We start from the raw sequence: 16358 nt of genomic DNA, 5'->3' as shown, positions 1-16358 counted from the left end.
ATTGCTGAGCTTTAAGAGTTCTTTGTAAATTTCGATAATAGTCCTTAATCAGATACATCTTTTGCAACTATTTTCTACCAGTCTGTGGCCTGTCTTCTCATTCTCCTGATGGGTTACCTTTTCACTTTTTTGATAGTGTTCTTTGATGCACAAAAGTTTTAATTTTGATGAAGGCCAATTTGTCTTTCTTCTTTTGACGCATATGCTTTTAGTGTCATTTCCAAGAAACCGCTCCCTAAACCAAGGTCATGCAGATTTACACCTATGTTTTCTTCTAAGTGTTTTATAGTTTTAGCTCTTACATCTAGGTCTTTGATCCACCGAGTTATTTTTGTGTACAGATATCCAGTTTTGCATGTGGATATCTAGCTGTCCCAGAACCACTTTTTGAAGACTATTCCTTACTGCACTGAATGGTCTTGGCATATTTGTTGAAAATCAACTGACCTTAGATGTATGGGGTTATTTCTAGACTCTCAATTCTATTTCATCAACTTATATGCCTCAATCCTTATGCCATTACCACACTCTTGATTACTGTAGCTTTGTAGGAAGTTTGTGTTTTTTATTGTGGCAAAATATACAAAATGTAAAATTTACCATTTTATTTTATTATTTTTTGTGAGGAAGATCAGCCCTGTGCTAACATCTGCCAATCCTCCTCCGTTTTTGGCTGAGGAAGACTGGCCCTGGACTAACATCCGTGCCCATCTTCCTCTACTTTATATGGGACGCCAGCACAGCATGGCTTGCCAAGCGGTGCATCGGTGCGCACCCGGGATCTGAACCGGCGAACCCTGGGCTGCTGCAGCGGAGTGCGTACACTTAACTGCTTGCACCACTGGGCCGGCCCCCATTTTAACTCTGCATGCAGTAAGTTTTGAAATGGATTAGTAAGTCTTCCACTTCGTTCCCTTTTCCAAGATTGTTTTGGCTATTCTGGGTCACCTGTACTTCAGTAGGAATTTTAGGATCAGCTTGTCAATTTCTGCAAAAAAGGCAGTTGACATTTTAATAGGGATTGCAGTGAATCTGTAGATTGCCTTGGGTAGCACTGACTTCTTAACAACAGTAAGTCTCCCAATTTATAAACAGATGCCCTTCCATTTATTCAGGTATTTAATTTCTTTCAACAATATTTTAGTTTTTAGTGAACAAGTCTTATGCTTCTTTTGTTAAATTTATTTCTAGGTTTTTTGGTTTTTTTCTTTGACACTACTGTAAATGGAACCGTTTCCTCAATTTCATTTTCAGATTGTTCATTGCTAGTGTATAGAAATACAATTGATTTCTTTTTTCTTTTTCTTTTATCTTGAACTTGTAGCCTGCAAACTTGCTGAATTCATTCATTAGCTCTAATGGTAGATTCCTTAGGGTTTTCTATATACAGGACACTGAATAGAAATAGTTTTACTTCCTTTCTAATCTGAATGTTGTTTATTTCATTTTCTTGCTTAATGGCCCTGTCTAGAACCTCTAGTAGAAGGTTAAATAGAAATGGCTAGAGTGGATATTCTTGTCTTATTCCTGATCTTAGGGGAAATCTGTCAGTTTCACCATTAAGTATGATTTTTGCTGTGGGTTTTTTTTGTAGACGCCCTTTATCCATTTGAGGAAGTTCTTATCTATTTTTAGTTTGTGGAGTTGTTTTATCATGAAAGGGTGTTGGGTTTTGTCAAATGCTTTTTCTGCATCTATTGAAATGATCATGTATTTTTTTCCCTCTTTATCTATTAATATTGTATATTAGATTGACTGATTTCCTATGTTCAACCAACCTTGCATTCCTAGGATATATCCCAATTGGTCATGTGTATAATCCTTTTTTTATATGCTGCTGGATTCAGTTTGCTAGTATTTTGTTGAAGATTTTTATGTCTATATTCATGAGGTTCTCTGGCTGCTTTTAAGATCATCTTTTTGTGTTTGGAATTCTATAATTTTCTTATGATGCAATTAGGTATGAAATTATTTTTTTTATTGATCCTGCTTAAGATTAATACCTTTTACCACTCTTTATCTTTCTAAATACTATCTTCCCTCCTGTTCTCTTTCTCCTTCTGGAACTTTGATTACATGTCTGCTAGATCTTTTTAATTTTCTCCATTTCTCTCACCCTCTCTTTCTACCATATATCCCATCTTTTTTATTTCTGCACTTCATTATGAAAAATTTTTTGAGGTGTGTTCCCCTGTTCATTAATTCTATTTAGCTCTATTTAATCTGCTGTTAAACCCATTGACTATGGTTTCATTTTGATCACTCTATTTTACATTTTTTAGAAATTCTATCTGGTTCCATTTCAAATCTACTTGGTCATTTTCAAGTCTTTTAATCCTTTATTCATATTTTCAATCCATTTTTATTTCCCTACACTTATAAAACACTTAATTATATTCTTCTCTAATAATTCCAATATCAGAAGTCTTTTCAGATTTGATTTGCTGTTATTTCCATTGGAACTCATGCATGGAACCTTGTTTCTCTCGATGCTTTGAGATTTATTTTACTGTGAGTTGTTTTACACTCACAGTAACTTTTATTGAAGACCAGCTGTGGAAGTGGATTCCTTGAGAAACTATGTGTTGGTTTCTGTCAGGAGCCTGAGAGCACTACCAACCTGGGACAACTGTAAACTAAATTCTCAGCTTAAGGTTTTTTTCAGTCTGCCTACACAGCATGGATTCAGGCTGCTACTCCATGAGAAGGGCAGCTTGTGGCTATTAATTCTCAAGGGCGAGTTCTTTTTCTCCACCCAGTGACAGGATTTGGAGAAAGGAAGGAATACAGGTTTATTTTTGGCTCATACTGAGGTTATAGCCCCTTTGCAGGGAGGGGGTGTCTCATATTAGACTCTCTTCTTAGTAAGGGCATGGATTTTGTCTTTTGTACCCTGCACCTATGAGGCCAATGAAAACCTAAGCTCAATGTAACCCTGATTTTATAAATGACCTCAAAGCAAAAGCTGGCTTTAATGCTCACTTACCTCTTTGTTCTCTGGATTGCTACCTTCACTTAGTTTTTGGTCTCTAAGAATTCCTTATTCTCCTGACAATTTATTGATGCAAATAAAAAAATAACATTCATTAAGCATTGTTATTTGTTTTTAAAAGGTAAGTTAGCAAGGTAATGCATCTACCACATTGCTAAAACCTCACCTCTACCCCATATACACCTAAAGTCACAAGGATGATGGTGAAATGATGGGACATCATGTATGTAAAGGTTTTAAACTGTAGCTCTGTCACTAACTGGCTTTATGACAAGTCTTGGGGGCTGAATCTTCAAATTCTGTTTTTGTTTGTTTGTTTTTTTGTAAAAAGACCAGCCCTGAGCTAACATCCGATGCCAATCCTCCCCTTTTTTCTTGAGGAAGAGTGGCCCTGGGCTAACATCCATTTATACGGGACGCCGCCACAGCATGGCTTACCAAGTGGTGTGTCAGTGCATGCCTGGGATCCGAACCGGCGAGCCCTGGGCCGCCACAGCAGAGTGCACGCGCTTAACCGCTTGCGCCACCGGGCCGGGCCCCTTCAAATTCTGTTTTTGAAAAACTATGTCTCTTATTTACATGACTTTGAAGTGGTTTATATAAAACACAGAAGTTTTAAGAAATTTTTATTCCCCTGCAACTACCACTATTTTATACAAATGGTAGCATATAGAACATTCAGTGTTCGGCTCTAGCATGCATAACATTATCTTAGAGTACTGTTGACATTGGTATACAAATACACAAAGCATTGCATCTTGTTCTTTTAAAGACTGCAAGGCATTCTATTCTTTTGAATGGATGTACCATAAATTATTTAACCAACCTTGCATTTTTTTGTCTTGTGCCATTACAAGCAACAACGTAGTGAATGGCTTTATACATATAATTTCCTATATATGGAAGTATATTTGTAGGATAAATTCCTAAAAATAGAATTATTGAGTCAAAGAGTCTGTGCATTTCTAATTTTGATATAGCCCTACAAACAAGCAATGTGGTATTACTCTATTTTCAACCTTTGTTCTCGGTCAATATGACAGGTGCAAGATAGTAGCAACAATATTTTTAAAATTGTAGTTTTCTTACAAATGTGTTAGGATCATCATTTTTTCCATAAGTTTAAGAACTATTTTTATTTCCTTATGTGTGGACTATCTATTCATATTCTTTACCCATTTTTCTGTTGGGATTTTCATTTTCTATTAACTTGGAGAAGTTGTGTGTGTGTGTGTGTAAATCAGCCTTTTGAGATATGATTTTGTGGGTTTTTTACTGAATGCTTTCTTTTTTCAGTTTTTTGAGGTATATGTGACAAATAAAATTGTAAGATATTTAAAGTGTACATTGTGATGATCTGATATACATATACATTGTGAAAGGATTCCTCCTATCTAATTAATTATGAGTTTGTGTTTTGAGTCTGTTTATGGTGGGTTTCTTTTTTTCCCAACAGAAGTACTGCATTTTTATGAAATATATTTTTCAGACTTTTGTTTTATGTTTCTGGATTTTGTGTTATAGTTAGCCACTCTAGTTAGAAATTTCCTAAGGTTTCTCCAAGTATTCTTACAGTTTGATTTGTTTTCATTTAAAACTGATTTCATTTGGAGTTTACTCTGGTGAAAGGTCTGAGGTATAGATCCAACTTTCTTACTCTTAAAATGGCTACCCAGTTGTCCCAGTAGCATTTTATTGAATAGTCCATCTTTTCACCACTGATTTGAGTGGACATCTTTGTCATGTACTAAATTTCTCCATGTATTGTGTCTATTTCTGGACCTTCTATTTTGTTTTACCAATTTGTATATTTATGCTCTGGTATCATACTGTTTTAATTATTGAGATTTTACAATATATTTTAATATCTCTTAGGACTAGTACTCTTATTTCAGTCTTGTTCTGAGTTTTCCAGGCTATTCTTGCTTCTTTATTTTTGTTAATTGGTTAAATACATGCCTTTCCATTTATTCAAACCTCTTCTTAAAAAAATAGCTCTTGGTCAAGTGAATGTGGTCAGATGTTTACTGGAATGTGCCAATTATCAAATTATTGCTTCTCAGCTCAAAATGCACCCCTCAGTACCTGCTCTGGGGTAATGGAATCTTGGACGGTAAGCAATTTCTTCTTTACAGTGAGTATGATGCTAAGCTTTGGCAGAAGTGGGAACTGGAGGAACACTGCAGAGGAAGGGAGCTTCTCTTCGTGGTTCTGGTGAGCTCTTTTTCCCTTACTCCTGCTCCATGGCCCATCATTGGTGTATGTGTGTTGGGGTGTCTGAGGGTGGGAGGGGGCTGCATTTGGAGGGGCTCAGCCTCAGCTGTGTGGTCAGAGCATGTAGTCCCTTAGTGCCCTTGCAGCCCTGGCCTGGTGATCACCATGCTACATGCTTCCCAACACAAGATGGGGTACTCTAGGCTTCCTTAAGCCTGTGGTGGCACCTCAAGTTCCTGAGGGCTGTTTTCTGTGGCCCTCTTGAAGCAAACACCACACACACCAGGCAATGCACCCACAGCAGCAACTCCCCTTGCATGCCTGCCCACTTCAGCTCATCTGTGCCCCAGAAGGTTGTTGTTTCCTGCTTTCCCGGCTCTGGCCTTGGTAACCCAGCCCTCCAATAGGCTGCAACCACACCTTCTCCAACAAAGTCTAAACCCCAAATTGGGGGAGGTGGCCCCCTTCCAAGTTCGTCCTTCTTGAAGTACTCTCCTCAGCCCGAGGGTACCCTTCAGAATTCTCTGTACATCTCTATGGCTACTCTCCTGTTATAGTTTAATACTTTATATTAAACTTCCCCTGTTTAAAATACTGTGTGGTTTTTGTCTCCTGATTGGACCTGGACTGATACTTGACACTAAGGTAAAACCCCTAAGAGCTAAATAAGGTTGCTACTAAATACCCTAGACCAGTGCTCTTCACTCTAGTGCACAAAGAAGTGAACAGGAACCCAATTTTAGGGGACTCAAATCTCTCAATCGTTAATTTCCTAAAAGTGATACATATGAGAAGTGTCCTTGAATGCTCATGCAGATTTCTCCATTCCCACAATTCTTTCAGAACACCCCCTATCCATCCCAAATTCTACTTTGTTATATGAATCAAATCACTGATCTTGCTAAGCCCTCTTCAGAGATTAATGAAATTACTGTAAACCTGTCTTGGACTTGTCTTTCCCCATCTTACACACAGTTCCATTATAAGAGAAGAGTGGGGCTTTAGACAGAGGGTACTTTGGCTGGTGTTAAGACATTCTGATTTCTGATGTGTTTTGGAATGGGGTTGTCAGAGTGACTTTGCCTCATTCACCTCCTGATTATCATCAAACAATGCCTGCTTATGAAAGAGATACTATTTACGAAAGAGAGCTTCAAACACCAAAAATAGCTCGTTCATGTATTTAATTGTACACAATGTTTTTTTCAAGCTATTCTCAATTCTAATTAACACTCTTACTTAGAAAAGTTCCACTTGACAGCTGATTCTTCTTTTAAAAAAAAAACATAACTGAAATATTTATTGGGACTATCAAACGTGAGATGAAGTATGTAAAACCCACAGAAAAAAATTTTAAGTAATTTCCTTAAGGTATAAACTTTTATCAAATCATGGAAGAAATATTTAATTCAATTACTCAATCCTTGTCTATTTCATCTTATAAAACATTAACTTCTACCTTGTTAACAACAACTGCCACGCCAGTTGGTTTGTCAAAATATACTTTTCTCCTACATCATATATTGAAGCAATCATGAGATTTATATAAGTTAATGGATTTATTTGATTTTTTACATAATTCTTAGTTGTTCCTAAAAGTCTAATAAGAGAGTTTGATTTGTACATGCACACACATCTACTGAAGCAATATCATGCTTTCTACCATACTCCTTACTTCATAATTTATTTAGTTGCACATTATATTGCTTTATTATAAATTCAGTAATGAGAAATAGCATTATCATGTTTTAATAATGTATTATTAAAGTGGATAAGTTAATTATATTTCTTATACATAATTTTAATTTTGATTTATGGCTTTTAGCAATCTACCTCACAAGAGGTGTTCCATAATTCATTTCTCAATGGTTTGTATCATTTTATTAAATGTACAAATTAAAACATTTACTTGAATTGGAAAACAGAAATATTAGGAAGCAAGAATGATTTGGCTGATGGGCTTGAATAATAAAAATTCCCTTTGCCAATTCAGTTATATGTCAAGGATTTTCCATAAATTTAATGCACTAAACCTGCAACTTCAAGGTTTTTTGACAAAAGCATAAAAGCATTTTATCAAAAAAGATTTCTTAGAAAAGAAGAACAAACAAAGCCCAAAGTCAGCAGGAGAGAAATAATAAAAATCAGAGCAGATGAAATAAATAATAAATGAAATTGAGACCAAAAAAATAGTAGAAAGGATTAATGAAACAAAGAGTTGGTTCTTTGAGAAGATAAAATTGACAAACCCTTAGCCAGACTTACTAAGAAAAAAAGAGAAAAGGCTCAAATAAATAAAATTAGAAATGAAAGAGGAGGGCTGGCCCCGTGGCTTAGCGGTTAAGTGCGCGCGCTCCGCTACTGGCGGCCTGGGTTTGGATCCCGGGCGCGCACCGACGCACTGCTTCTCCGGCCATGCTGAGGCCGTGTCCCACATACAGCAACTGGAAGGATGTGCAACTATGACATACAACTACCTACTGGGGCTTTGGGGAAAAACAAGGAGGAGGATTGGCAATAGATGTTAGCTCAGAGCCAGTCTTCCTCAACAAAAAGAGGATTAGCACGGATGTTTGCTCAGGGCTGATCTTCCTCACAAAAACAAAACAAAAACAAACAAACAAACAGAAAGAAATGAAAGAGGAGGAATTACAATGGATACCATGGAAATACAAAGGATTATAAGAGAATACTATGAGAAACTATATGCCAACAAATTGGACAATCTAGAAGAAATGGATAAAATCTTAGACTCATATGACCTCCCAAACGGAACCAAGAAGAAATGGAGAATCTGAATAGACCAATCACAAGTAAAGAGATTGAGACAGTAATCAAAAACCTCCCCCCAAAATAAGTCTAAGACCAGATGGCTTCTCTGGTGAATTTTACCAAATATCCAAAGAAGATTTAATACCCATCCTTCTCAAACTATTCCAAAAAATAGAGGAAGATGGCACACTTCCTAACTCATTCTATGAGGCCAACATCACCCTGATACCAAAGCCAGAAAAAGACAATACAAAGAAGGAAAATTACAGGCCAATATCGCTGATGAACATAGATACAAAAATCCTCAACAAAATATTGGCAAACCGAATACAGCAATACATTAAAAAGATCATACACCATGATCAAGTGGGATTTATACCAGGGACGCAGGGATGGTTAAACATCTGCAAATCAATCAACGTGATACACCACATCAACAAAACAAAGAATAAAAACCACATGGTCATCTCAATAGATGCAGAGAAGACATCTGACAAGATACAACATCCATTTATGATAAAAAACTCTCAACAAAATGGGTATAGAAGGAAAGTACCTCAACATAATAAAGGCTATTTATGACAAACCCACAGCCAACATCATACTCAACTGGGAAAGGCTGAAAGCCACTCCTCTGAGAACAGGAACAAGACAAGGCTGCCCATTCTCACCACTCTTATTCGACATAGTACTGGAGGTTTAGGCCAGAGCAATTAGGCACGACAAAGGAATAAAAGGAATTCAAACAGGCAATGAAGAAGTGAAACTCTCACTGTTTGCAGAGGACATGATTTTATATACAGAAAACCCTAAAGAATCCATTGGAAAACTATTAGAAATAATCAACAACCACAGCAAAATCACAGGGTACAAAATCAATCTAAAAAATCAGTTGCAGGGCCGGCCCCGTGGCTTAGCGGTTAAGTGCGCGCGCTCCGCTGCTGGCGGCCCGGGTTTGGATCCCGGGCGTGCACCAAGGCACCACTTCTCCGGCCATGCTGAGGCCGCGTCCCACATATAGCAACTAGAAGGTTGTGCAGCTATGACATACAACTATCTACTGGGGCTTTGGGGGGCAAAAATAAATAAATAAAATCTTAAAAAAAAAAAAAATCAGTCGCATTTCTGTATGCTAATAACGAACTAACAGAAAGAGAGCTCAAAAAGATATTACCATTTACAATTGCATCGGAAAGAATAAAATATCTAGGAATAAATCTTACCAAGGAGGTGAAAGACCTATACAACAAAGATTACAAGACATTATTGAAAGAAATCGATGATGACATAAAGAAATGGAAAGACATCCCATGCACATGGATTGGAAGAATAAACATAGTTAAAATGTCCATACTACCTAAAGCAATCTACGGATTCAATGCAATCTCAATCAGAATCCCAAGGACATTCCTCACAGAAATAGAAAAAAGAACACTAAAATTCATACGGGGCAACAAAAGACCCTGAATAGCTAAAGCAATCCTAAGAAAAAAGAACAAAGCTGGAGGCATCACAATCCTTGACTTCAAAACATACTACAAAGCAATAGTAATCAAAGCAGCATGGTACTGGTACAAAAACAGACATACAGATCAATGGAACAGAACTGAAAGCCCAGAAATAAAACCACACATATACGGACAGCTAATTGTTGACAAAGGAGCTAAGAACATACAATGGAGAAAGAAAGTCTCTTCAATAAATGGTGCTGGGAAAACTGGACAGCCACATGCAAAAGAATGAAAGTGGACCACCTGCTATTGCCATTCACAAAAATTAACTCAAAATGCATCAAAGACCTGAAGGTGAGACCTGAAACTATAAAACTCATAGAAGAAAATATAGGCAACACACTATTTGACATTGGTCATAAAGGAATCTTTTCTGATGACATGCCTACCCAGACTAGGGAAACTAAAGAAAAAATAAGCAAGTGGGACTTTATCAGATTAAAGAGCTTCTACAAGACAAATGAAACCAGGATCAAAATGAAAACACAACCCACCAGCTGGGAGAAAATATTTGCAAAACATATATCTGACAAGGGGTTAATGTCCATAACATATAGAGAACTCACAAAACTGAACAACAAAAAATCATCAATCTGGTCAAAAAATGGACAGAGGAAATAAACAGATACTTTTCTAAAGAAGATACACAGATGGCCAACAGGCACATGAAAAGATGTTCAACATCACTAATCATCAGGGAAATGCAAATCAAAACAACACTAAGATATCACCTCACACCTGTTAGAATGGCTATAATCACCAAGACAAAAAACAACAAATGTTGGAGAGGATGTGGAGAAACTGGAACTCTCACACACAGCTGGTGGGAATGCAAACTGGTGCGGGCTCTATGGAAAACAGTATGGAGATTCCTCAAAAAATTAAAAATAGAAATACCCTATGTGATCCACCTATCCCACTACTGGGAATCTAACCAACGAACCTGAAATCAACAATCCAAAGAGGCTTATGCACCCCTATGTTCAGTGCAGCATTATTCACCATAGCCAAGAAGTGGAAGCAACCCATGTCCCTTGACTGATGATTGGATCAAGAAGATGTGGTATATATATACAATGGAATACTACTCAGCCATAAAAAAAGACAAAATCGTCCCATTTGCAACAACATGGGTGGACTTGGAGGGTATTATGTTAAGTGAAATAAACCACAAAGAGAAAGACAAACAATGTATGATCGCACTCATATGTGGAATATAAACCAACACATGGACAGAGAAAACTGCATTGTGGTTACCAGGGGCAATGGGGGTATGGGGTGGGCACAAGGGGTGAAGGGAGACATGTATATAGTGATGGACAAACAAAAAAGTACAACCAAAAATCTCACAGTTATAAACTATTAAAACATCAATTAAAAAAAAAGATTTCTTAGGCAATGGTTTATTAAAAATCTTATTTTTTCAACCCCCTTTCATTATATTGGATTAAATAAAGTGCCTTTAAGTGAAAGAGGAACATCTAAATTATTAGGCATTTGACATTTACTGGTCAGATCATTTTGGTGTACCTCCCATATGCTGAGACACCAAGTGTCTCTAATGCCTGGGTAACAGAACCCAAGTGAGTCAGGTTTTCCAATCCTTTGTTTTCTAAAAAGTTAGGTGATAAATCATTAAATATAATTTGATGATAGGTCACTCTGTGATTTTTTTTTTTTTGGCATATTACTTGATAGAAGTTGAAAGGATTGAACGTCATCACTATATTAAAACCCTCTTCACTCCCAACCACTTATTTACATAAACAAGATTTTCCAGAACTTATATCCACACATAAACTCAAGACAGAATACATCCAATACTGAATCCTATTTTGTTCCAGTAATGAGCACTATTCAATGTAGGATAACTGAAATATTTAAAAAATTTCTCTTGAAAAGATATATGGTAGGGTGATCAATAAAAGAATTGTATGATAAAAATATAATGCATTAAGATAAAAACCACATGGGAAAAGTGGAACATCAATCATGATCATAATAAGAGTTAATTATTTATTGCATTTGTGTTGTGTGAAGCAATATAATAGATATAGTACACATATTTTTCTCAATTAGACTGTACAGCAATCTTAAGTGTTGGGAATTCTTATTTACATTTTACAGATAAGTTCTTTTTTTTTTTTCATTTATTTATTTTTTCCCCCAGAGCCCCAGTAGATAATTGTATGTCACAGTTGCACATCCTTCTAGTTGCTGTATGTGGGACCCGGCCTCAGCATGGCCGGAGAAGTGGTGCGTCGGTGCGCGCCCGGGATCCAAACCTGGGCTGCTAGCAGTGGAGCACGCGCACTTAACCGCTAACCCATGGGGCCGGCCCTAGAAACCAAATTTTTAAAGGCTATAATATAGACCATAAACAACACGGATCTGGCATTTTCTAAAAAGTTAAACTTCTTTCCCTCGTGACATTTAGGTCCCTTCTCAGTTGTATGTGGAGAGTGTTGGGAGCCTGGGCTGTAGGGGTGGGTAAAATCTGTGTGAGACAGAAACCACATGTGCCATGACTGACACTAGGGCCTAACACAAGTTTCTTAACCACTGAGCCTGGATATCTTCACCTAAACCTGAGGACAATAGTGCTTATCTCTCAGCATTGTTGGAGGATGAACTGAGATTATGTACGCAAAGGGACAGCACAATACCTGGCACAGTGAGTCAATAAAAATGAATATGAATGCATTACAATATCCTTGTACATAAATCTCTGGCCACATTACCATTTAATTTTTTTTTTGATTTTATTTATTTATTTTTTTCCCCACAAAGCCCCGGTAGATATTTGTATGTCATAGCTGCACATCCTTCTAGTTGCTGTATGTGGGACACAGCCTCAGCATGGCCGGAGAGGCGGTGCGTCGGTGCGCACCTGGGATCCGAACCCGGGCCGCCAGCAGCAGAGCACGAGCACCCAACCACTTAGCCACAGGGCCGGCCCATTTAATTCTTTTGAATAAATTCCTGTAAGTATAATAAATGGCTCAGAGTATATGACTCCTTAAAGCGTCACTATATTCCACCAAAAACAATTTTCCAAAAAAGTGAACCTAGTTTATACTAGAGAAGGAGCTCACCTTTTGGGTCGAGGAAGGCCCATGGGGGTAAGATTAGGGTCTGGCTTAGGAATGGTTTTCCGGATGCGAATCTGTGAGACTTTCTTTGGCCTCTTCTCTGGCTCAGCCTATTTTTAAGGGTTAAGAAGAAAGATGGTCAAGTTGTAAGACATTTTAAAAATATAAGGTCCCTTTTCTTGACACTCAAGATATCGCTTCCTCAGTTTATAGATGACTCTAAGAAGTAGTTTATGACAAAGCTCCCCCTCCTACTCTTGCTGACAGTGTCTTCAGCAACTATCTCCCTTTATATTATTATGATAGAATTTGTACATTCAGTTCAGATATTGAGATTATCAATATGAAAGTTTGCAGCTATTGGAGACAGCAGATATTGCAAAACTGAAGAACACCATCGTTCACTCATCTTCTTTGAATACATGAAGCAGCTCTGTGGTCCAATTCTCTAAACACTGTTAAATGCTGTTGTCAAGAAAAAAGGATCTGGAAAACAACATAGATTAGGAGATCCAGGGTATCCTTTGGAAGCTGAGCAGAAAAACTCCTGTCTTGGTAATCTCCAGTACTCAGCTGAAGCTCAAGGTGGTAAGTAAAGATACTTAGGGGCCGGTCTGTACCTATCATGTGATCTGTAGTCATCGATGGACACCTCCAGTGCGACCATCACCTGACCCCACTAGCATTTTACATTTACCTCTTTCTGTTCCGGAGGGCTGCTCTGTGGCCGGGGGCAGGCTGCTGTCACACCATCCAGCTCATCAAATCCAGGAACCTGGAACTCAGAGGCTGAAAGCAAGAGCTTGCTGACAGCTGATTCTGTTACCAAGCAAGACTTTGGTACCAAGGCAGAGAATGAAGGCTCAAGCCTAGCACCACAGAGAGAAAAACAGAGAAGAAAAATGTGAGATGAGTTCACTTTCTACCTTAGCACATTCAACTCAATATCCAGACTAAAGTTGAAGACTTTCCCTCTTTCCAGCAATGACATTTCCAGTCAAACTGTTTTCTAGTCACTGCAAGACATAGCCTGTGTCTGCATATGTAAAAAGTTAGAAGAATGTGGTCAATCCATTTCATTGATATGGAGCAGAGTGATAAACAAAAATGTAAAAAGGAACAGATTTTTTGGAGGAAGAAGGAATTCAGTGAACTGAACAAATGAATTGTGCTCAGATGAGATCAATCCCGTCCAGGCACTGAAGCTGGCCAACTGACCAAGAAATAGCTGGAGAGGAAACTTGAGGTACGAGGTGGCTACGAGTAATTTTGACTTCTTTCCCATTAAATGGTATTGATTACACATCCTTAGTCACTATTTGTAATGAAATACATTTGAATCTCAGATTAGGTTTAGAAGAATAAGAGGTTAGAATCATGTCATGCCTGACCCATTCTCTCTCTCTCTCTCTTTCTCTCTCTCTCTCTCTCTCTGTGCAAGCCCTCCTGTGCCAGGCACCATTGGAAGCTTACCTCATCTGACTGCCGCTGGTATTATAAGTAGCTTCTATGCCTGGAAGAGGCACATATGGTAACATGGTGTGGCTGAGGTGAAGCAAAAGGATAAAAGCAATAAGTTAGGGCAGTGGAACAACAGAAAAGGTTTAGATGCCTTTGTGAGCACTGGCACATGATACTCAATTAGAGCCCTTGGAAGACAAGCAATGTCAGTCACTCAGAAAGATGAAAACCTCCCAGCCACAAGAATTACATTTTATGTGCCCATCACTGGAAGGGAGGCCGGCTGACAAGAAGATTATTTTCTAACTGAAACAAAGAAGGTAGGGAGAGAAGAGGAGAGAATAGAGAAAGGAGAGAAACAAGAATGATTTTGAGCCTTATACCTTCTAATCAAGTTGTTGAACATGTATTTTAATTAAAGATTAAAAAAAAATTTATACATATATACTTTATATAATAGTATAAATATCTTATACTATTCAGCTCTGTACTCTATTACAATAAAATCAGCCAATTTCTATAACCTTACAAAAAATTATGAAGAAATTTTATTTTCTTTAAAGCCAAGCTCCACATAAGACATGGCTATCTAGATGAAAACTGTTGACAGGTTGGTTCCTTTATAATTAAGCTTTTTATAGATGAAAGAATAGTATTAATCACTTATAGATACATTAATCTGTGACACTGAAGAATTTTTTGTGCCTCTCAAAGTAAAACTTCTATCAGTTTCTACTGAATGTAGAACACAGTACAGGTTTAATTAATATGGTGTTGGTATGATGACCATATAATCCATCTCCTCTTAGAAATAAGAGAAATTTGTTCCATGGCTAGGAAAAACACAGATAATTCAAATTTTTAGAATGTTTAGCACCAACTCAGGATTCCCTGAGGAGTACAATAAAAGGAAAGAGAGGCAGGGTGGAGTACTGGAAAAGGAGCTGACCAAAGCAGAAATCAGAAGACCTGGGTTCTAGGTCTAGCTCAGCTGAAACATTCAGCAGCTGAGTGATCTGAGTTAGAAAAAACCATGTTCCTCAGTCTCATCATCTGTAAAAAAAAATAAACCAGATGCCTATTCAACCTATATTATAGAGTACTGGAGAATAAGGTCCAAATAAGAAAATCCTATGGAAACATAAATTAATTTAATTTTAAGGACTTTGTTAAGTCTTGCTTTTTGGGGCTACCCAGTTTATCATGCTTAATATTTCTAAGTGTGTTTAGAAAAACAGCAAACTTGTATACTCTAAGCCAAGGATATACGATGTTAAGACACTTTTAGAGCCAATGAGAAGAACAAGTCCCTATAAACACCACCCCTCTACATTCCACTCAAATTAATAAAAATAAAATAAATTAAAAAAAATTTTTTCTTAATTTAAAAATGAAAAAAAACTTTTTAATTAAAAAAAAAAAAAAGCCAGACACAGGTAGTAAGGGAGAGGGAAAATATTTCATATGAGGAAACAGAAAGTCAAGTGGGAACGAGTTCTGGAAGAGGAAGAAAGGCAAAAGGGCCACACACCTTCACAGGGTGAAATGAGTAACCACCCTCGACACTAACCTCAGGAATGAACACAGACAGAAACATGATTTAAAGCTGTGTATCACAGACACAGAGCAGAGAGCAATTATGAGATTTTAGAGGCACAGCAACAAACTAGACAAAATAAAAGCAGTATACTATCATTTAAAACAATTTGATTCATTCTAATGTATTTTTATGGCTGCATTATAAAGAAGCGAACATTTTTCTATTAACTTTGGACAAGTACTTACAATAGTAATTCATCTTTCAATTTCAATCAGCCACATTCAGGTTCCAGGGTGTTTTTCCAAAACCCATTTATTTATTTAGTTTTCCACTAAGCTGCCTGGGGAAGTTCACAACATGCACCAGCAGCTTTTTAATGACAAAGAATTATTCTGCATAAGAGACTGCCCAGATACACAAAGAACAAGGCCTCTCTTAGGCTATTCAGAATTTTAAGGCTTTTTTGTTGTTGAAGTTTTATACTATAGTCATGCACTGCATAACAACGTTTCAGTCAACGATGGACAGATCGCATGTACGACAGACCATATATATGACAGTAGTCCCATAAGATTAGTACCATATAGCCTAGGTGTGTAGTAAGCTATGCCATCTAGGTTTGTGTAAGTACACTCTATAATATTCACACAATGACAAAATCGCCTAAGGACACATTTCTCAGAACATATCCCTATTGTTAAGTGATCCATGACTGTATAGCAATATTAGGGGCAAATTAAAAAAAATTTAAGTTTCTGTTTATCCAAAGGATTACA

At 37.3% G+C, this 16358-nt stretch overlaps 1 protein-coding gene across 5 annotated transcripts in view; it reads right to left on the bottom strand.

Moving 5' to 3' along the window:
• Positions 1–16358, bottom strand: part of PRR14L (proline rich 14 like) — a 75598-nt gene that overhangs the window by 8916 nt on the left and 50324 nt on the right. For 3 of the 5 annotated variants that reach the window (XM_004429742.3, XM_014786950.2, XM_014786951.2), the window contains 3 exons: positions 14055–14126; positions 13279–13450; positions 12585–12691 (listed from right to left, as the gene is read on the bottom strand). In XM_004429742.3, coding sequence (XP_004429799.2) covers positions 12585–12691; positions 13279–13450; positions 14055–14126 — 351 coding nt within the window. Of the gene's footprint in view, positions 1–11385; positions 11830–12584; positions 12692–13278; positions 13451–14054; positions 14127–16358 lie in introns of those variants that run through there. The other 2 variants (XM_087423933.1, XM_087423932.1) reach the window with 2 other exon arrangements.

The sequence above is a fragment of the Ceratotherium simum genome, chromosome 35 (assembly GCF_057802395.1).
Source record: "Ceratotherium simum simum isolate JZ-2026a chromosome 35, ASM5780239v1, whole genome shotgun sequence".
Classification (NCBI taxonomy): domain Eukaryota; kingdom Metazoa; phylum Chordata; class Mammalia; order Perissodactyla; family Rhinocerotidae; genus Ceratotherium; species Ceratotherium simum.
This window is presented reverse-complemented; position numbering and strand designations above follow the sequence as displayed.